The sequence below is a fragment of the Prosopis cineraria genome, unplaced genomic scaffold (assembly GCF_029017545.1).
Source record: "Prosopis cineraria cultivar Desert tree isolate PC_DT_omini unplaced genomic scaffold, ASM2901754v1 PC2, whole genome shotgun sequence".
In the NCBI taxonomy this organism is placed as follows: domain Eukaryota; kingdom Viridiplantae; phylum Streptophyta; class Magnoliopsida; order Fabales; family Fabaceae; genus Prosopis; species Prosopis cineraria.
The window spans coordinates 37,263,171-37,286,959 of NW_026555333.1; the positions used below are offsets into that span (position 1 = coordinate 37,263,171).

The window sequence follows — 23,789 nt, forward strand, 5'->3', positions numbered from 1 at the left end:
TAACTAGATTACGAGGCGCTTGAATCAATTTATTAGGGATTAATTCAACTTAACTAGAGATTTTGAGTTTAAATCTTGAATATGCATCATCAATTGAATTTTCAGTGAGAATATGCCTCCCAAAGAGATATTCACAAGCTATCGATCATATTAATTTAGATCAAACACTTGGAATACCAGAGCGAAAGCAATAACAAAAAAACGTCTAACCAGACACAAAGTGAAGCAACGATGTGCATTTTCTTAATTAGATATCAACCACAATAAAAAAAATAAGATTATCCAATATCTAGTTATATTAGTCAATTTAATTGAAGATCACTTTTTTAAAGTAATTTTTTTTTCATATATAGGATCCGAATCCCCAATGTTGTGTAAGAAAGATCGAGTCAATTACACTCAATCTAGCTATTATTTTTATCTTCATGTAATAATATTTCACAAACCAAAGAAGCCTCCATGTTAGTTGATAATTCTAAGATAGCGACAACTGAAGGATAAGCTAAGGGGAAAATTACAATTGGGAATTTCATAAGAACATTAATGATAATTTTAAATAATTTTTAAAATTTCAGTAACAGATCATAATCCTCACTTATAATAAATTATCTTTTCTTGATTAATTTAAGATTTACAATGAACTTTTATAAATTTTCAACTAAAATTATAAAAAATTTCATGTTTTATTGATTTCCCAAGCAATAATAAAAAATCACAAGTCACTTACATTTTATAACTAATCCTCGTAAATTTTTAACTAACATTACAAATAATTTTAAATATATTTTATTAATTTCTCAACTTACTATTTGAATTTTTTAATTGCAAATAAAAATTATAATTTATTATTAAAATTTTAATAATTCAGTATCTATTACTATCATCAACGTTCTTGTGGATTTCTATTTGTCATTGTCCTTAGGCTAATTGAATTACGCCCAAATTCCAACGCAACGTACGTGGAATCAGAATGTGATGTATCAAATGGAAGTAGGACCCCTTGAAATTGGAAAGTCAACCATATGATTGACGGGCCATAAGGAAAACACAGACAAAACAAAAACAAAAGGACACTCTTATGATTCACCATATGTTTGTTCTGTGATTGGCTTTGGACATTATTCGACTTTAATGTTTGGTATGATGTCATTCAAGATAATATCCTGTGTAAATAAGTTTGCTAATGCGTTTTCTAACACTGAATAAGAAGAAAAAACGGCAGTAGTTTCAAAGAACATCTATTTTGTATGCACAGAGCATATTGGCTTTAAACTTTAAACTTTATCAATTAGGGCAAAGGTGACACCTAGATTTTTTCCCCCATAACGTAAGATTGCCTATAGAAATACTCAAAATAACTAATAACAAAAATCCTCATATTGATAATAAAATTTAACCTCACAACTTTACGAGTTTAAATCAAATACTTATCAATTAGACTAACTTTTTGTTGGTTATTTCATCACATTCTAGCTAGGCTACATGTTACACCGAAGCAGAGCTCTCAATACACTAGGAATTTTGTTTGTGGATCATAAATCATAATTATAACTTTCTCAACCAAATTACAGTAACTCAAAAAAGACAGTCAAAATCCTTTTGCTTCACCTCACAGGCAGTGTAAAAGCAAAAGGGCATAATGATATTAAATAACTTACTACCTGCAAAATTGCCGTGCTCTGAGCTCGAGATTTATATACATGACCTTGATCAAAAAGGATTTGGATTCCTTACATTAAGTTTTCTTGTATTTTAAGGAATCAAAATTCATTTAGAAAGAACTGACTACTAATCAGCAATTCTTTCAAACTTTATCCCTCCTTCATCCAAGATGGACAAGTGCTTCCTTTTCCTGGATAACTTTTGAAATCCATTTTGCTCATCACTAAATTGTGCAGCTGTTCGAGCCCGTAGTTCCTCCAGGCTCTCGCCTTCCTTTGCTCTCTCTAACACCTGCAAGTTACGCAACAGCCATAAGTTGAATTTTGAGGAACCAAGGGCTTATTGGGGAAATTACTAGAGGAATAAGGGGTAGTTAGGGAATTTGTTAGGAAACCCAATCAGCATCCGTTCGCATGCATAGGGGAAAGATGGGCATGTAATGGAGTGAATCAGTACTTTGTCTATTTTATTTTCTGGGCTTGGAGGAACTACAGAAATTTGGTAGAAGGGGAGAATAATTATGAAATTAAACACTACACAAGTTACTCAGGGAGAGTTTGAATTTCCTAAACGAATAATACAAGGGAACTGACTTGACATAATTCTTCAAATTATATGTAAACACTACACGAGTTACTTATTGTGTCACAGCATCTGTATGGTGTCATATCCGATACATTAGTTAGTATCCCAGCTTCTCGGGGAGAGTTTGTATTTCTAAACAAAAATAGTAAAATCTATAATGTAAATCCACCTACCAGATGCCTGCCGTACAGGTGGGTGCTTGCAAGAGCTTTAAGTGCATTTTGTGCCTCTTGCTGTGTAACATATTCCACAAAAGCAAATCCTCTATGACTTCCAAACTTCATTGGCAACCTTAAGCTCTTAATCTGCATATGAATTAGCAGGAAGCAATGCATAATTGCAACAATCAAGTAACTAAATCATATGAATCTGGTTAAAAATGAGTTGGAATTTCAATTAAACTGAAGCATGCCAAGAGAAAACGGCATACACTGGGGCAGGATTATAAATTGCACGGGAAGCTTATGCCATAATCTTTTCTGACCAAAACTAACCAGTTGGATGCATCAACTGCAGGTTGATATGCTTCTGTAGAACCCCTAGTTTTCCTCTCAGGGAATAGTTGCATTCAATGACATTTTTGTGCAAGTGAAGAGAGGGATTGTTTGCTTAAAATAGTGTAAAATAATACTTCTGATAGCACATACCTGACCGAATGGGCTGAACAACTGTCTCAATTCCTTCTCTGTCGCCTCAAAAGCTACGTTTCTTATGAGTAATTTTGTTGAGCTTTTGCCTTTCTCAACTGTTTTTGGTACTTGCCGGTCCTTAGCATGGCACAGTTGTAAAATAAGTGCATGCCCATCCAAAACAGTCCCCTAAACAAGGAAAAATATCAGCTAGAGTTGGGATCCTGAGATTGTTATGGCATATATAATCTGATATAATCTGAAGAAACCTGTAAATCTCTGCAAACATTTGTAGCAGTCTCCACAGAATCAAACTCAATGAATCCAAATCCCATAGAAACCTGTTTTCCATTTTTCAAATGCTTCTTCACCTGTTAGCAACATCAGCAACAAATTATCATAAGGAGCCAAACATAACAAAGTGTGAAGTTCTACACACCTGGACAAATAAATACCTTGGCACTCAAAATTCTTCCCTCTTTCACGTGTTCACTAAAATGATTCTTCAAACTCTCATCTGATGTCTTAAAGTTGATGTTCTTGACAAATAGAGACCGTGCCTGAAGCAGATAGACTAATCAATAATACAATAATTGAACAAGCAGAACAAATAAGCAGTGGTTGCCAACAATTTCATATTAAATATGATCTCTATTATTTATGGAATATTACTTTACAGCAGCATCACGATGCAAGAATGCTAAGAGAAGACAAAATAAATACATCGCCTAGTTGGTTTCTTTTGATCAACTAGGCTAAATATTTTGTGAATTCCTGTTAAAATCGCATCATTGCTCAGTTGAATAGAGCACATTCGTATAGAATCACAATTATACGGAAAGCAACACTAGTGAAAAAAATCATCCTGTGCTCTCTTGAGGATTAAAAAAAATAATAATAATTCTGTTAGGAACAAAGTCCAGTAGTTACAACTTTTAAGGAATCAAAATTCAGCATTTTCTTTGAGAAAAGGGACAAAGTTAACAAAGATGACTCGTTTAATGCCCACAAGATGCACATGTTTAAGAGTCACAAATTACTTATAATTTATAACTTCACTTAAATACAATGGTTCAACTAAAACGTTAAGACAGATGATGTTAAATTATCCTAAACCACTCTTAAGTATTTGAGATGACACAAATCAAGCAGGTAACAAATAAAGTAGTACAGACCAGAACGGAAAGAAAGAAAAGAATCTGGTTTGCAGGCTTTCAAAGACAACTTTTAGTCAACTAAGTATTTGCTTGACACATCTACATATTCTTACTCAATCCCGCTTTATTCTCATTTGACTATCATAAATTACATAGTACTTCAAATTATTATGATTATAGAACAAATAGCTACCTTTAAGATAATTATGATCTTCAAAAATGTCATCAAATATCAAATTGAATACAATTCTAAGCAAAATATAATTAGGTCATATAATTCCCACTTTCCAAAAGAGTATCTGATTTGAAGATCATAAGATTTGCAGATGCTAAGGCTACACAATAGAAGTATAATACACCACATATGCGTGCATGTTTTAGAAGGGCAATTGTGCAGCCACATGACAATCAGATCGGCTATCAGTAGAACTCCAAAATAAATAAAAAATTACAATTTAACAATTATTCTCCGACAAAAAAAAAAAAACATGTTCCTTGAACACATACAAGTTTTGCGGAATCTACAGATAGTCAAAAGGGAAAAAAATCTAAGAATATTCTCCATTTGAAATCCACGGATGAGTAGGTTGCTAAAAAGTGAGTTTACAGTAAACAAACCAGAACTAAATGTTTACCCGAAAACACAAGCACACAACACATAAAATACTTAAAAAGACACAGCACACCAAACAGGAACAGGAAATTATTGGCAAGAGAATGTAATATGTCAAACCTCAACTCTGTCCTGATCAATCTCCACATCTGATACTCCTTCCAGATGTTGTTCCAATATCACCCGTTTGGCCTCATTTTCACCAATTGGACCATTCTTTTCATTGTTCTCAGATGTTAAACTTTGGCTAAGAACATTCGAAGGAGCCCATTCCAAATACAATGGCGCATCTCTACAATGGATTCAATATTAATCAATGCAATAGATATTCTTCAATAAATCATGATGGAAGAGCCTTTGGTAGAGCTACAATAGTTAGCAAGAACATTGATATTCATATTCACGAATAATATGAAACCCATAACAGCTTAAAATAATAGTTGTTCATTACCCTTAGCAGGATTTTTTAAAAGAAAATAGATAAAATCCTTGCTGTAAAATGCAATTAGAATCACGGTAGCCTAGTGTATGAAGTATGGGTTAGTACAGGTCTGTCCAGCTCATTGTGAGTCAGTAAGTTTAGTCCAGCTCATGGACCATGCATGCATGCACGTGGACTCAATACTCAATAGAAAGTCAAGCTTTAGAGCTCAGTCCACTGACAAATCACAAAATTAAACCTCATAAATGCTACATTTTTTGAGCTTCAAGTATATATATATAACATTATATAAAAGAAAAAACAGAAGGATGTTGCCCATTTTAGTGGATTCATGTATCTCTGAATTATTATAAAGGCAAATATTATGAAGAGCATGATGTTCATTGTAGCCATCTCTATTTGAAATAAAGAGCATAGTAATTTTAATATATACATTACTGATGGCTCTTCTCACTAGGAGAGAATTTAAATCTTACTTGAAACGCTTGTAAGCTAAACCTCTAAAAGCCGCTCGAGCTTCAGCTGGTTCAAGGTAGACAACCTGAAATATTAGCTCCATACAATTAAAAGCTTTACAAAAATAAGAATATCAAATTTTCAAAGACCCAAGAGCTGGAGAAAAATTTCACCAATATCATGCAAGAAACAAATTAGCAAAGTGCATTTCAAGATCATAAAGGTGTAGCAGATTCATTCATTTACTGCAGATAGAGCAATGCTAAGAATCACTGGACCTAGAGATCTATGAGTAAGAGAATTGAAACATTTTTTTAATAAATTAAATAAGAATCAGTGTGACCTTTGTCTCCAAAATACCAAATACGGTATCTAAATAAAATCAAACTAATGACATCATTAAATCTGAAAAACAGACAAGAAAATATCAGAATACCAAGGCCAACGTCTTTGTTGGAGGCAGAATTATTTTGTCCAAACTCCCAAATTTCCCAAACATCTTTGCTAGTTCATTTTCTGAGGAACCATATGGCAAGTTCTTCACTAACAACACATGGTTGCTTCTTTTCACACCAACTTTTTGGCCATTGGCAAATTCCTCCAGAGACTCCACATTCACGCCAGCATTTTTAAGGGCCTTTTTTGTCTCAGCAATCACTTGAGTTTCACCCAAAGCAATACGCACAGCAAGGTCATCAGCTTCTTGGTCGAGTAAATCACTTTTACTTACACCATATTTACGAGCAATGTTTTCAACAACCTATAAGCAAGTAGTTAGGATGTAAAAGGAGATGTCCGACCAGAGATAAAGAAAGAATGGCCAATGGCATTTGCAGAGTAAAATCAACAACAAAAACACAAAGATATGAATGTTGGAAAAAGACAATTTGTTAATTGTTGCCTCTTTCAATGGAAAATAAAAGAAAAAGATCAGGGATAATAGAACTTTTACCACCAAAAAAAAAAAAAAGCATATGATTGCAAGATAGAATGAGAAATTTCTCTCCCTCCACATTAATCTTCTCCCAAAGAAATGGGGATCAACAATATCGTTGAATTTAAAAGATGAAATGGTATAATTACAGTGAAATAGCCAATGAGATTATTAAACATATTTGATATCAAACAAAAGAAAAGGAAAATACGAAGATAAATTTATTCTCGACTACAACACAGGCCAAATTATTAGAACCATCAGTTGCACATTATTTAATGTCAAGCAACATACAGTGTCAGAGCGCATGAACAGACTATTCCATGCTCTGGTATCTCCACTAGCTTCAGCTGCTTTCCGCTCTTCCTCTCTCTGTTTCTTAAAAGTTCTGGAGCCTTGGTCCACTGATGAATTCTTTCTGCAGTATGAAAAGTACTGTTACAATGATGCAAAGAAAACACCTGATCTTCGCACATAAAATATGATAAATGTTTATATTTTCCATACTCCTTGCTGTCTGAAGGTCTTTGCACAGCTGGCAAAACATGCAACAATCTTCCTTGGAAAATTGAATTGTCTAACTCTTCTAGTGCCCTGATAATCAAATGTCTTAACATCAAATAAATCATTGGCGAAACAAATTTATTAATACATGCCAGCTTAAGCATGCATAACCTGAAAGTAGTTTAACAAGAAAAAGAAATGAGTTTTTTTATATTCTGCATCATATGAAGCAATACTAATTGATAGCAGCCGGCTGACATCTAGTAATGTTGTATTTGCCCCTCAGTGACGCTGCCAATGTACCTTTAATTGTTTGAAGAATACATTTTATGTTACAAGAACCCTCCATGTCATTGCAAGTGGAACAATTCGACTACTTAACCTAAATATAGATTTTTTCCTCTCCAACTCAAAAGCTGACCCTAGAATCCAGATTTCAAGATTGCAACGCACACTGTTCATTTGATCATTGAAATATTCATGAAAATCCAAAAACGTGTCCCCTCACTGCACCTGTATTTTACAGGGAAGGTATCATTAGAACCCACTACCAAACTAATCCTCCAAAGATCCACTGAAAACTTACTCCACACATGAAATACCTACTTTACTTTAATGGGGTGACAATTGTTAAATTCAAAATCTATCAAATGTTACAGAACCCCACCCCCCAGGAAATTTTTTACGCACATGAAAAAAGAAAATTAATTATGGCCGTTTGAAACTCAATGATTCCTTTCAATAGGGGCGGTGGGAATTGAATGAACAGGAACCCCACAACATGTTGCCCAGTAGTAAGATTAAAGAATAAAACTTTGAAATAAATGTGAGCCGATTAATTTTCAAGAAACCATGTGTACCTGGCTGCAAATTCTGGAAGCGTGTAAAGAACATAAGCTATCCCTTTGGACCTTTTTGTATCTTTATCAACAACTAGATGAACCTGTGAGACAGTGCCAAACTTACTGAAGTGTTCTTCAAGTTCCTCCTCACTGTGGCACAAAAAAATAGTACAATGAATAAAAGCCAACTTGGAATTACATAAAAGAAGTTACATTTACTTCCAGAGGTTTCCAGCACTTACACCCCCCTCCTTCAAATTTCAATGTACATTACATAGATTCTAAGATTAGTCACACTATTCATAGCTTATAAATAGTGACTTCGAATAAATTTTACAGCCAATGTGTTTTTTTTTTTTTTCCAAATACAGATACTAGCCTGATTCAATGCTATAAAAATCACCACCCAAAGTTAATGCCTTTGAAAAAATTACAACAAGGTTTGTGGGTGTGACTTTAGATTAAGAAAGAAGGAATACCATAGGGTAAGGTTTTAGTATATATTGAAATTGAAAGAGGAGGGGTTGATTGCAGGTCTCAGTATTAGAGAAGGTGAATGCAATTCATTGTATGTAATATCGACATCAAAACTGAATAACAGAAGCATCGAAAATTACGAAGTCACATATTTTATTTGTCAAATTGTGAAAATCATTTTTTCTTTAGAAAATAATTCAATTGATAAATACCCCAAAAAAAAATCAACATGCATACACATGCATAAATGAAAGAAATAAGAAAAGATATATAAATAAGAAGAATTACGAGGCTGTATATGGCAGATTACGGACAAAAAGTCGACGAGATTCAAAAACTCCTTTCTCATCTGCCAAACATGATGAAGGGACCCCTTGCTCAGGTACTTCATCACCAGAAGAATTAGAAGGGCCTCTAGTTTCAATCTTTTCATGGTCATTATCCTCATTAAAGATATCTTCCTGGCCTGACAGGCCTAAGTTTTGAACACCACATGTTCCTTTCGCAGATTTATCATCACAACGTTCATCTTCATCACAATGATTATCATTGTCTTCTTCATTGTCACTGTCATTGCTCACACAGGCATTGTTGTCTTCATCATCATCACCATTTTCAGAATCAGACCACTCTTTTGTCACCCGACTCTTGAAATATTCCATATCTGAAATGGCATCATCATGGACAAGATTGTTGGGTTTCTCAGATTCGTGACTATCTGAGGACCCATCATCTAATGAGCCACTTTCAAGTAACTCGTCATGCGTTGGAACTGAAAGATCCTTGTTTCTGTTCTCACCTATTTTTTGCTTCTCACTAACATTATCCAACATTGATAATGTATCATTTGCCCACAATTTTGTCTTTGCCCAAGGCTGCATAACCTGAAGGAATTCTTGAAGCTGTGGATCATCAAAGTCATTGCTCTCCTTCAAATTCTCTCCACTTCTTTGTGCCTTAGCACTACTTTTATTTTCAGCATCTTTCTTCACACCCTTGATCACTTCTTCCCCTTTCTTCAATGAATGTCGGCTCCATGGACGAGGAATATTTGGATCACCAACTTTTCGAGCCACCTAAAACAGGCAAAATGAGTCATAAATCATCATCTTTCTAATTGAGCACTGCGGGACACATGGTGCATGTCACCAAGTAACACTGCCTCTGCAACTATGCAAGCCAGCAAAACTATTGCATGCAATTCCATTTATTTCCCTTAATAAAACTATCAATATGATATGGACCACAGGAATGCAATTTACTTCTCACTCCAAAAGAGTGCTCTTCTCCATTTCATGTTTTGATAATATAGAGCCCATTTAAGTATGCCTTTCTAGAGGTAAAGGAACTTTTAATCACTGTCAAAAGTACTTTCGTTTGTCAAAACATATGGATGAATTTTTAATAAAACGGAAGAGCACTTAAAAGTCCAAATATAGCCCTTTCCAGACGCTCAAAATTTGGGCTTCTAAAAAGACCGCTGCAAAAGCTAACTCTCAATAACCTAGCTGTGATTACAAGTGTTTATTCTCTATTAAAATATTGAATGACAACCTCAACAAAAGAAAAGGATCTAAAGAAGGAACTTAACTGAAGTAACAAGAGTTTAGGGTTTAGGCTATGGTAAACAGTCTTGATCATTTAGTGACCTCAAAATTTTATAGTATATCAAGTCAAACGTTACCCAAAAAGAGTTTGTGGTGAATCTTTGTGTATTTACACTCAAGAAGGAGTAGGCAGAGGATTTGCGTACATGTATATTCTGAACAACTTTGTTCAAACTTCAAAGCATTTGTTGTTCGGTGTCAATAATAACAAATAAATAAAGGGAGATAAATAAAATGGGTTTTATCCTTCCTTTGCTTATAAACCCAAAAAAGAGGCTTTGGCTCATGCAACACCTCAGCCAGTGACAATGATTGAAATACATTAGCTTGGAACTTGAGGGCAGGGATGCCACTATCTAAAAGTTGGAGCGACCTTCTGTGCAGGTCATGGTAACAATGAGAGAAATTGTGAAAGAGGAAAGGATCGGTCTTGTGTGGTGAAGAAAGTTCTTATCTGCTTTTCACAAAACCAAAAAGCATAATTCATTTCCAGTAGCTTAATTAGTAACCAACACATCCATCACTTTACATCAAAATAACATTTATAATTTAAAAAGCACTTTTTGGTTACCATATCACCAAAAGTAAAATATTTTTTGCTTCTTACAAAAGCACTATAATAAAATCCCTCGTGAAAGTACTTATTGTGGGCCCAAAATGCTTCTAATCATCAAAGCTCACTTAGTTCAAAACATTAACAAAAGAAGAAATCACATCAAAACTAGTAGAAAATATCACACAATTGCCTCCTACGAGCATTGCGCTTCTCTCAAAAGTATTAAATTTATATGTGTCAAATCACCATACTATCTTTCCCAACAATCCTGCCAATGTACTACTTGTATCTTTCAAAAAACCAAAAGATCAATGACACATGGATAAAAAAAAAGTTACAAGGTCAATGGTAAATAATTATTTTCTTATCATTTTGCAATTTCCAAACCACGCACAAAGAATCACAGAAGAAAGTTTTACATTGGTAATATTTTCAATTCCCATATAAGATACTTCCTCTAAATCACAATGTAGGGCATTGGTAACCATATCACAGAGACAGTTTTTGAAAAAAGTTAGATGAAACCTTAATCTCTTGAAAAACGTATTGTGTCTTTCCAATTATACCTTCATTAAATATCCTTTATAAATGCCTTAATAATGACAATTGAAATTCCAATGTATTTTTTTATCAAAGAAAAAAGTAATAAATGAAACAAAGGTATGGTTGAAAAAATAATTACAAAAACTAACAAATGCCCTATATTTTGGACTAAGCAAGTCTTCTAGAAGATGTTCTACATTGTAATCCAAAGGGAGTATTCAAGTAGATTAATAGTTTTGCCAACTATAACAAAAAATAAGTCCGTACAAGAAACTAAAACAGCAAAACCCACCTCACAAGTGATTCTACATGTATCAAGGTAGGATCTATTGAAATATTTTATAGCTTCATTGGCTTCATCCTCTGTACGAAACCCTATAAAACCAAATTGCCGACTCTTACCATCTCTGGTAGGAAAAAGACAAATACTATCAGTAATCCACAATTAAAGACAATATTATAACATTTTAAATTTTAAATATACCAATATCAAAAAAAATCTAAGGTGTTAAAACAATACTTGGTGCGCATAAGCTTGACATCTGTTATTTCTCCTTTCTGTGAAAATAAGTCCCTTAGACGATCCTCTGCAACATATTTTGGTAGATTCTTGACACATATCCTAGACCTGCAAATATTATCATAGCTTAAGCAAGTACTTCCTTTTAAAGCAAAGTAAAACTTATAGCAGAAATTCTATTGAGCTCAATTATATCTTAAAGTACAGTGTCCTTCTTTTAAATGGCAGAAGAATTTTACTACTCGGCAGGAAAAGAAAGGGAATTCCTCATACATTAACAATGAAATATAGAAAGGAGACAGAATTAGCCCAAGAAGTTATACAATCTTTCAACATATGTAGCATAAAAATTTCTCTTAAGGAACCCATGATCAGCATTCTAAGTATACAAGCTTATAATCATATCATAGAAGATTTAAGGCTTTAGCTCTTTCGGAAGACTCAAAAATTGTACTTTAACCGGATACATGCAACACACGCCAGGAAAGTATAGAAGACACACTTTAATAAATCGTAAAAGCTTCTTCCTACTATATAATCTGAAAAATGGATATAAACTAATACTAGCACTTTAGCTGGAAAGATTGAGCCTTATTTGAGAGGGGGGAAGAAACTTATTGATACAAGAGAGAAATACAAAATAGTCTAAAATCAGAGGGCAAGCTATCCTCAACAAAAGAAAAAACATAGTAAACAACTAAGACTCTCCAACTCAAAAGAGCCTTCCAACCCCATTAAAAGTCCACAGAGACAACCCTTAAAAAGTCCATTTGCCGAATACAGTGACATAAAGAGGTCATCAGAATAATCCTCCCGTGAACATGTAGGGGAAAAAAATCTGGTTCACACGACAAACCAGCAAAAAATGCACACTTCCAAAGAAGAGTTGATGTTGCCATTGTCTTTAATCTTCTTACCCACTTAGAAGAGTTGTAACTAAATCCTATTGCCTTAATAATACAATTCAAAGACTCAGTCCCATCACTACCATTAAGATTTCAAGAAAATGATAATGTCGTTATCATGACAGGTAAGAAAATCAGAGATCGGAGCACAATGGAAGGAAGGTGGGCACCCAAAAAAAAAAAAAATCTCAACATCAGCATGTTATTTTGTCATTCTTCTCGTAATAGAAAATTAATGAGGTCACAGTACAAAAGAACATGTGTTGAGATCCCCAGATAGTTATGCATTGACAGTTCAAATGTTACATGTTGAAACAATATAAATCATTTCTAACTTACATATTTTAATATTCTTGCCCCTGGAACTGATAATTCCACTTTGCTCCTGTGAGTAGAAAAAGCAGAGGAGGAATTACTGAAACTAGGCGTCAAGAATATTCAATGTTGTCAAGACTCCAGAGACTAGAAACTTTGACACTTTAAGGCACAGTGCTGGAAATAATAACCAAGTTGTTGATTATTGTATAAAATATAATAGAAAGGAAAATATGCAAGTAAATATGTTTAAGAAAAACTGAAAAACTTAAAAATCATCATGGATTCATGAGAAATTGTTATGTCAGTCTACCTGAACCAATACAGTAAATTTGAAGAAAGAAAATGCATTTTTCCGGGAACGAAAGCTTAATACATCAATTTAAGAACCCCAAGTTGTTTGGAAAAATTGACAACCTTACTCAGTTTAGTCTACCTTGGGATGTTCTGTGATCTTTTCAAAGCAATAATAATAACACAGGGTCGTCTTCACCCAATAGTCAATACAGCCTTGAAACAGTAAAACAAATCATCAAAACTCATTTGATCATCAACCAAAATCTTAGAATCAAGAATACCAACGCAAATCAGTCTCAATATGCTAAAATCGCGGCCCAAAACCTTTTCCAGCCCTTCTTCAAAGCAAACAGAAATAAAACCCCTCTTCTCCCTCTTACAATCACCAGAAAATTCAAAGTGGAAGTACCTATTCAAAGCAAGTTCCTTATCCTTCAAATCTCATCTAATTATATGTTCTAACTCCTCCCTTTTTGCACTCCCAGAAGTTGTCGCAAATAAACACTAAACTCAGCCACTCCTACTGAAAATCACGCTGCACACAATGAACAGAAATAAAAGAAGCTTGAACATATCACGACTACACAGGTACAGCAGAAGAGAAAGTAGGAAGAATAGCCCAAATACCACACCACACTCGCCGAGACAGAGGAGGAAAAAGGTGGAAGATTCGGTGATGTCGAACGCAACGTCGTAGCCCAAGTTCGACCCACGGCCAAGCACACACACGCTCACCGACGAGGGAGGAGAAGAAGAATGACGACGCTGACGCTGAGCAAGGGAAGAAGATCGCGCTGCCAAACCAGCTTCCCGAATACCTCAGTCCTGCGTTACCTTCGCTCAGAGCTCAGCCGACCCTTGGGGAGAAGGTTTTTTTTCATATGAGAAAAGACAAAGTAACCCTTAATAGCTTTTAAATTTTTATCGATTTCGATTTTTATATTTTTTAAATCATTATATAATTCTTTAACGCTTTAAAATACATTTTAAAAATAATTTATAAAGTGTATAAATGATTTAATATATATATAGCTAAATAAAAATAAATTAATTTTTAAATTAGTTTAGTTTTTATAATATAATCACTTATATTATGTTTTGTTCTAAATTATTTTAAATTTTAAATTTTTTTAAATAATTATACTTCTTTTTATTAGTGTCCGTTTGGATAGGAATTAAACAAAATAATCATGATTTTTAAAAAGTGATATTAATTAAAAGTGACGTTGATAAATCATAATTTTTGCTTGGATATTTTTTTAAAAAAATAATTATGAGAATGTTAGTTATGCCTGGATTGTATTTATCAAAATTATGTTTGGATATATAACTACCTAAAAGATATTATTTTTATAAAGTTGTTGAATTTTCTATAATTATTATTATCAAATATAATTTAATAAAAACACAATCTTGATTTTTTGAACATATAAGCACCTCTTAGCATCTTCTACTTAACATGTGACAAAGAATCCAAATCACGATTAATTGAGAATTTTAAAAAACTGCCCAAATAGTACAATTTGGCTTCATAATCACTTATATGAGCTTTCACCACTAAATCAAATAGGCACTTAATTTACATTATTGTCATCAATATTCAGTGATTCATGTCAATAAATTTTAATAATGTAACCTTCTTTATAAAAAGTAAAGGCCAAATCGATAACCAAAATAAATTTAATAAATTAAATTTGACAAACCGAATTGATAACTTAGATAAACTTAAGAAACTAAAACAATCAAGCTAAAAATAAAATAAAATAATTCTTTTGATTCATAGAGGATTCAAACCTAAAATGGTAGGCAACAACTATAAATGTTATTAGTCTTATGTTGTTGCTCATTTTTGATACAGGGCAACCGAATGATAGCTCATGATAATCTAAATTCACATGGTGTGTTATCTCATGAAGAACAACACTAATCAAAATAGCCTCACAATTAAAAAAATTTAATTCATAAATTCAAATTAAGTATATGAAAATACAAAAGATTGAACTGTTTAAATAGACTTCTAAAATCCTAAGTGATGCAAATCCTAGTTAATATAGGATTCCAAATGGATAGATCATATTCTTAATGAATATATGGTATCCTTATTTAAATTTAAAACAGAATAAATTAATTCCCAAGTTTAAATAAAAAAATAACATAAGATAAACTAATTTCCTAAATTTTAAAAAATAACATTAACTAAACTAATTGGACTTGTGGGCCTGAGTATCTTGGGTTAGGCCCAATATGCTGAGAGTTCTTATTTGTTCTTCTAGAACTGCACTTGCCATTAAGGCATTTTGGTCATTTACAACATTCCCTAATTAGTGAATTTAGACTTCTTTCGTCCTCTTAACTTTCGATTTAGTCATTGGTCCTCAAATGCCCTGCAATAGATCAAAGGTACTAAATATTAGATTCTAACTCAATTCATTGATTCCTATCATTCCCTCCCTCTTGAAGGGGATTCATCCTCGAATCACATGTATCAAATAAAGAAAGGTCTGTAACATTGAATGTAGCTGACACATTCCTATAAGAGCTAGGGTGGTCTATCTTGCAAGCATTGTAATTAATTCATTCCGATACTTGAAAAAATCCATCACCTTTTGGATGCAACTTTGTCCTCCTTAAATTTAGAAATCTCCTATGCTTGAAATGTATTCAAACCCAATCTCCAGGTTTAAAGACAACTTTCCCGTACATTTTGTTAGCTTGTTTATCATATTACTCATTTCCCCCCTCAATTGAAGCCTTTACCTCAAAAAGAGAATAAGAGTAGAATATGCATTTAGACTTAAAGTAAGATTATGGCTCAATTTTCTTTCTCCAAGTATATACTTGTGTATTGGGCTTTTAATATAGTGATTTGGACTTCTAACACACATATTATAGTCTCTTGATTATGGATATCTTTACTTAGGCTTTCCTTTACTTGAATGACACGACTTTAGATAACTAGGTGACAAGGGATACCACATAGGACTTTGTTGCCACATATACTATCATCTAAGACTTAATTGTCATGTAGGATGCCATCATGTATGTCACTAGGGATGACTTCTTGGACACTAACAAGGTTGCCACTTAAGATCACATCATTCTCTACCTATTGAAGAAGAGTCATCCTGGACTCTTAAGGATCTGGTAAGCTTGCATATTTACTATCCACTTTGATCAATGCATCATCAAATCCCTATAATGGAGAATCAACACAACTAGAAAAAGAGTGATTAAAAATGTTAGTAGATAAAACTTTCTCAACCTCTCTCTCTTGTTCCTTTTCAACTTTTGGCTCCTTTTCTTCATTTTTCTCTCCTCATTTTCATTCTCTCCTTCTTCTCTCTCTAACTCAAATGCACTTCTTTGAATATTTTCACTCAAGTTACTCTCACTCATATGTTCACTTTTCTCTTCATGTTTTGAGGGGATTTTCTTCATCCACAAGTATGGTACTTGTAATAAGAAAGGATTCATCTCCACATTTATTTTCATGATTTTCAACATTAAACTTTCCTTCCTCCTTTGTTGATTCAACTTATAACTCATTATCAAGGACAATAATAGCCTTGTATTCTATCTCCTTTGAATTGTAGCTAGTTTTTAAAACTTCTCTTTTTTCTCGACTTACTCCTCATCTACTTGAGGTTGCACCTATAGAGAATATATGGTAACTAAAGCTTCACTAGTTGATACACCTTCACCATCATATTTAGACTTAGATTCCTCCTTGGCCATAAGTGTAGAATTAAATTCTTCTCAGGCCTTAGAATCTTTCAATTTAGATGTTGATTTTGAGTTTTGCTAATTAAACATTGAAGGTTTCAATGTTTCTCCTGAAACCTTTTCTCAATTTTGATGGCCTTATGCACGAACTCTTTCTTATCTATAAAGGTGTACATATCCATTTTTTCTTTGATTTCTAGCTTAAGCCCATTTATAATTCAAGCTTCATTATCTTCATGTACTGCAATTCGCATTTTAAGTTGATCATGTTCATGTACGTGCTCCTTTACAGTCATTAAACCTTGGCTAAACAACCATAACCTTCTTTTTAACTCCCTTTAATGGTAATCAAGCACATACTTAATTCTCATATACTTCTTAAGCTTTTTCTAAGACTTTTGAGGTTCTTTGTGTTGAAATCGATACTTCATCAAGACATCTTCCCACCATATTAGTGAATAATCAAAAAATTGATAAATAACGATTTTGACTTGCTTTTTACTAGGTATGTATAGGATTGAAAGATTTGTTTCATTTTACATTCCAATCAGGATATCCATCTAGATTTCGATTACCCTCGAATGGTAGACATTTAACCTTTTGGTTAGAAAAGTCAAATTTGTATTGAGATTTCCTCCACTTGGAATGAACTTCTTCTTCACTATAATCACTATGTTCATCTCCTTGAGAAGCTTTTAATTCTCTAAGTTTTCTTTCAAGTTAAGTAAGCTTCTCATAGATAAACTTAGCACAATCAACTTTAAGTTTTTTGGAAGAGTTTTCCCCTAAACAGGAATACTCATTCATGATATACCTGAAAGGTTAGTGTAGTAAAAAATTTGGATCTCACACACTTGCTCACATGTTTCACTCAAAAAACAAAATGTCACTCATGCTTATCACTCTTTTAATGGGGATTTAAAGACACTTCACTTAAATTTGATTTGGCAAAGTTCTAAGTGAGAAACGATGGTGTGAGATAATAGTTATGATGAAGCTAACATTAAGTTATAAAGGACATGTAAAGATGAGACACGATAAGGTAAATGAGATAGAATAAGATTGGATGAAATATGATAAGATTAGACATGGTGCATAAAATAAGATGAGATAAAAGAAGATATGGTAAATAAGATATAATAAGATTTACCAAATTAAAAAAAATATATCAATTCTATCTTCTATCAAATTGAATCCCTACTCTCTTTCTTTTTTTTTAATTTTAACTTTTTTTCCCCAAATCAACTTTTCTTTTTAACTTTCTTCTTTTTTCAATGTTTTGCACATTTTTTCCCACAGTCTCTCTCCCCTTTCCACCAAACAATGCAAGCTTTTTCTTTTAAAGCATGTTGCCTTTTGTTTCATTCTAAATCTATAAGGAAAGAAATCCAAAAATCAATAACAAATTAAAAGAGTTTTTTTAATAAAAGAATGGAGGAAAAAATATAAATGGATGAAAAAAAAAGGATGAATAATATATGGAAGAAATAATGAACAAATGAGAAAGATGAATATGATAAATAATAAAAAACACAATGAAAATAAATTATATATAAAAGGAAGGTTGAATGAATGAGAAAGATGGATATGGTAAATAATGAAGAACACAACAAAAGAACACGGTGGAAGGATACAACATGAAAAAATAACCAAGGCTCTAAATATCAAATGGTACGGGGCAACTGTAACATTTTAAAACTTCAAATTTGGAAAAATAAATTAATTAAGAGATAAATTAATTAAAAATATGATTAATTTATTTAATTATATTTTTGGGTCATATTTGACTCTAAATTGAGATAGATAAAAGTCGGATCAAATCAGGAGGCATCGAGAGGAGCAAGATCAAGTTGTTGCTCGTTGCATCATGAGCCACAGCTTGCGTGGCGTGTGCTATGGTGCACGGCACAGCAGGCAACTTAAATTTTCAGGAATCATCAAAAATTGACAGATTTTAGAGTGAAAAACCTAAAGCACAAAGGGGGCAACTTTGGACACTGCTAGGACATCAATTTGGGAGAATTTTAAAGATGATTTGATCCTTCAAACTCTTAGGTAAGTTTCCTACCCTTCTCCTCTACCTTTTCATCTCATTTTCCATAAGATTTGGAAGAGTAAAAATTTGGTTTGATGGGATTAAGCCATGAGTCAATGTTTTGAAGGTTTCTATTGACTCTAAAGGTTTAATTTAGGTTTATTGATCTTGGATATGTGGTAATATGAAGCTATTTTGTTGTTTAGTGGAAGTTGGTTCAAGCTTTATCATGATCATGGGATTTTGAAGTGTGATAAGTTAAGATATTGAGTTTTATATTATCATAGAGTAGAAGGAGGCTTAAAGGGATTGTGTAAGCAAATTGTAATCTTAACAAGCCTCTTTGTTAAGAATATGAGTGAGAAGTAAAAGAATTGGAAGGTTATTGATAGCTAATAGTGCTTGTGTTAATTGAAAATTAACATATAGTAGTTGTTATTGTAGATTGTGGTATGGGAAGACTTATCTTGACACAAGAAGAGAATTAGTACCACAGGTAACCCTTTTAGTAACAAAAGGATTGAGGTAACTAGATAATTTACATTGTTTATTACCTTGTATAAGTTATTCTCAAATTGTTTTTCTATGAATTGTTGAGTATATATATATAAATTCTTTAAAGGTTAACTATTTTAGAAAATAAGTGGAGTATTGCTTTGTGAAATTCTATATTTGAAGTAAATGGTAAGATTCTGTTATATTTGTTGAAAAGTTATTTATATATGGTTAAGTGGAGATATGTAGTGAAATGTTGCATATTAGAGGGCGGGAGGTCACCCCAATGGAGATAGTGAAGATTAAGTCCATATGGCATTGTTAGCACCTCGGGACGCCAGGTGTAGCATTTACTCTCCTTAGTGCCCGAAAATAGGTGTGGTGTTGGAGACTTACTCTCCTTAGTACCCAAAAGGGTACGGAGTTGGAGACTATGCTCCTTAGCATCCGTAGGATGCGGTGTTGGAGTAACAACACCCCAATTACTTGTAATAGGGGGAAACAGTAGTTCGGAAGTAGTTTAGGACACCTTGGCCGGGTAGTCCTACCATGGATGGTGAGCTTGGGGATTATACATGTGGTTTGGTTCTGTGAAATAGCCTACTGGTTCGGTCGGGAGTATTGGAGGACCAGACGATTAGGGATTATGCATGCAAATTTGTGGTGATATTATATGATGTGATTATATTACTTATTTTAATTCTTGCTTATAACTTGACTTGCTAATCAATAATGTAGATTATCTTAGTTACTGAGATTTTTATCTCACCCCATGGTTAACATTTTACGAGTGCTACCAGTGAAACTGAGCCAGGAAGGGAATCGGATAGGGGTTAACATATCTGCTACACTCTTTGCAAAGCCCAATTTTGGTTTGAGTGGTGTATATAAACTTGTTATATGATATTATATGTTGTCAACTAGGAATACATATCATTTTGATTGGTTGCACTTATTTCATACTATGTTGTGTATTTTAGCCCAATATTGTATATGAGGTGAATATGTGATAATTTTTGTGGTAATGGGCTAAAATGCTAATACAAGTGTAAGGAATATTTTATCTATGTGGTGACAATGTATTTGCAGTGTATTATGTGGCAATAGAGGCCAAATAGCATATATGATGTTGATTCGGTATTTTAGCCATATTGGGCATAATAGTCATTGAGTGGCTAAATTTTGTGTTTGATATATTTTTATGTGTTTGATTAGTCACTCAAATGTATTTTGGTCCATTAGACTTGGTTCAAGCCTCACAATGGATTAATGGTATTAGTTATGAGTTTTGGGTACTTGGATGGTTGAAAATTTCTTTGAAAAACTGACTTTTGCATCCGAGTGTCTAAAATTCTCATATAGTGTCGGATCGAAACAAAACTTGTACCATTAGTTAGCTTATTGAATAAGCTTTGCGTGGGCATTTGAATTACTCCAATCGAACATTAGATGTGAAAATGGCATGCATTCAAAGTTCGTCCAGAAAAGCTATCATGACAGCATTGCTGTCATGGACAGGTGCTCTGTGGCGCACGGTACAGCGAAAAAACTTATCTTTTTGTGCCACATGCCGCAGCGCACAGACCACGAGCCACGGCACATGAATCAAAACACTCAAAAATGACATTGTTGGCCCTGTTTTGAAGTAGTTTGATTCCCAAAACTTTTCCATGCTTCCAAAGCTTTTATAAATCCTTAAGTTTGAGTTCAAACTATCAATTTAAAGAATTTTTATGGAATCTTAAATATTTCACAATTATTTTTAAAAGATTATTAGTTTTAACCCTTATATGGATAATGTGAGCTTAGGAGCTCCTAATTATGATTGTTTGTTATGATTGTGTGGTGAATTTTGGTAATGTCAAAGTGGACATTACAGCAAGCAAACGATAGCTCATGATAATTCAAAATCCTATGATGTGTTATCTTACAAAGAATAACACTAATCAAATAGTCACACAATTAAAAAATTTAATTCATAAATTCGAATCAAGTACATGAAAAATACAAAAGACTAAACTTTTTAAATGGACTTCTAAAATCCTAAATGATGCAATCCTAGTTAATCTAGGATTCCAAATGAATAGATCATATCCTCAATGGATATATGGTATCCTTATTTAAATTTAAAACAAAATAAACTAATTCCTAAATTTAAATAAAAAATAACATAAGATAAACTAACTTCCTAAATTTTTTTTAAAAACTAACATCAACTAAACTAATTAGACTTGTGGACCTGAGCATCTTGGGTTAGGTCTGACATGCTAAGAATCTTTCTTTAATCTTCTAGAATTCCACTTGCCTTAAGGGTTTCTTGATTATTTAAAATATCCCTAATTAATAAACTTAGGGCTACGTTTATTCTCTTAGCTCTAGATTTAATTATTGGTCCTCCAATGCCCTACAACGAATGAAATGTACTAAATGTTGAATTCCGACTCGTCCCTTGATTCCTATCAAATATGCTTATATTATCAATCTCCTACCCTTTCCACTCTCAACACACCAATCCCCTTGTGAACTTCTTTTTCACCAACCTCAGATTTTCCAATCTCAAAGTACTTGGTTCTCTTTAATATGTTGCTACCCAAACTCACAATCACAGTAGATTTAAATTTGATCCTGAAACTTATCAGTGTGTTTTAAGATTTGGAGTGTTTGTTCTACTATCATTGTTAGAAAAATGTAAATTAACAAGAAAATTTAGCAAGGGATTGTCTATTCCTCTCTAAAATACTAAGTTAGTGAAAGATATTGATTTCGTAGCTTAACTTAAAACTAGCAAAGAAAATAGTGAGAGATTGTCAATCCCTCTCTAAAATAAGACAATTGGCAAGGAACATAGCAAGCGACTGCAATTCCTTTCTAAAATAAAATAATTAGTGAGAGATTTAGTGAGAAATTCTATCTTTAGTTAATTACTGTAAAAAAAATTAACTTTTAACAATGACTTTTAATTATATCTTTAATTTTTTCATTTAAAAATAAAAATTAATTTAAAAAATTAACTAAAATATTCATAATAAAATTATTTAATATTTAATATTTTCTTTATTGTAAGTTTATTTTCATTAATAAAATAATATTTTATTAAAAATATAATATAAAGAATAATTTAAATAAAATATAAATATTTTTAACATATTAATAATTAAAAATAAAATTTAATATGTGTATATGAGTGTATTTTTATAATATATTATTTGATATATTTATGTAGTTAAATAATAAATATTTAATTTTTCATATAATAATTGTAAGTGCCATTCAGTTTAACTGGCAAAGAAGAAGAACACAAGACTTGAAAGGTATGAAGTCAATAGTTCAAGTCTTGACTTTGGCATAAATATTAATAAATATGTGACATGGTAAGGAGCAAGTGATATGGCACAAGGGGGACAATGTATATGCCATGAGTTGTTGCACATGTGACAGGTGATGGGGCATAAGATGTTAGGTGACATGAAGGTTGATGAGGCACGAGATTATTGGTGACATGTCACAAGTTGATGCACACATGGCGAATGATATGGCATCACTATTTTTAAATATAAGCATACTTAATGACGGACTAATCCCTTACTAAAGTTATCAAATTTTGAATAGCATTAACGAAGAATTTAATCCCTCGCTAAAATTAGTGAGCGACTAAATCCCTTGCTAATTAGCAAGAAAAATACAATCTTTTGCTAAATTTAGTAAGCCCTTTTTTAATTACAAATTCAGTGAGGGACAAAATTCCTCACTAAAATGCAATTTAGCTAGGAAAAAACGCATTTAGTGAAGAATTTATCACTCGCTAAATTTCATTTTTCTAGTAGTTATCCTCTCTAATACTTAAAATCCCAACCTTTCATTTTAACTAATGGTTAGAAAAATATTGAAAAAATCACATTTAAGCACCTCTCAAGAAAATTATTCATAGATAAGAATTAACAACAAATCACATTTGAAAGAAAATAACTCATGTTCCCATTTTAACAATACTCTATTCCGTATTGGTATTTGTTTGTCAATAATTTTTTTAAGGGGTTCCTAGATGTGATTCTCCTAATTTTATTTACTTCTCCCAAATGAAGGGATGAGATTTTAAATATCAGTGGAACAAAAAGAAAAATAAACACCCCAAGGCCTATGTTTTTCTTGTTGAATCTGAATATCTCAATTCACATGTATATAATAATATGATAGAATAAAGTAATTCATGCGTACCTGAAGAATCCATGAGTGTTAGAGAAATCTCGATTACCTCGAGTGCAGGCAGGTACACAACCCTCAAGTCCCCAGAGCCTTCAGAGAGTTCAGAGATAATGAAAGTAGAAGAAAATGAGTCGTGTCTTTGTGGTTACCGACTAATCGTCTTATATAGATCAGATCGGTAACCGCCTTATTAAATAATTAAATAATTATATTATCTATTATCTCTGACTCAGTCAGTTAAGAGATAGGAAATAACTGACGGCTACTGGGTTGTGGGTTGGGCCTCTGC

General features: G+C 32.8%; 1 protein-coding gene across 6 annotated transcripts; it reads right to left on the reverse strand.

The window, feature by feature from the left end:
• Positions 1–1,583: 1,583 nt before the first annotated feature.
• Positions 1,584–13,906, reverse strand: LOC129303204 (uncharacterized). 6 transcript variants are annotated; one of them, XM_054942353.1, is made up of 18 exons: positions 13,672–13,906; positions 13,454–13,579; positions 12,772–12,817; positions 11,528–11,635; positions 11,300–11,414; positions 9,101–9,377; positions 8,590–9,019; positions 7,843–7,974; positions 6,986–7,072; positions 6,773–6,896; positions 5,981–6,304; positions 5,565–5,629; positions 4,767–4,938; positions 3,332–3,436; positions 3,146–3,247; positions 2,895–3,065; positions 2,421–2,552; positions 1,584–1,953 (listed from the first exon to the last, which is right to left on the reverse strand). In XM_054942353.1, coding segments are annotated over exons 3-18 (2,511 nt in total). In that variant the 5' UTR covers positions 12,774–12,817; positions 13,454–13,579; positions 13,672–13,906; the 3' UTR covers positions 1,584–1,788. The 6 variants fall into 6 exon arrangements, with proteins under 6 accessions (XP_054798328.1, XP_054798325.1, XP_054798326.1 ...); XM_054942350.1 differs by having other exon boundaries at positions 8,590–9,377; positions 13,677–13,906; XM_054942351.1 differs by having other exon boundaries at positions 8,590–9,377; positions 13,454–13,567.
• Positions 13,907–23,789: the final 9,883 nt, after the last annotated feature.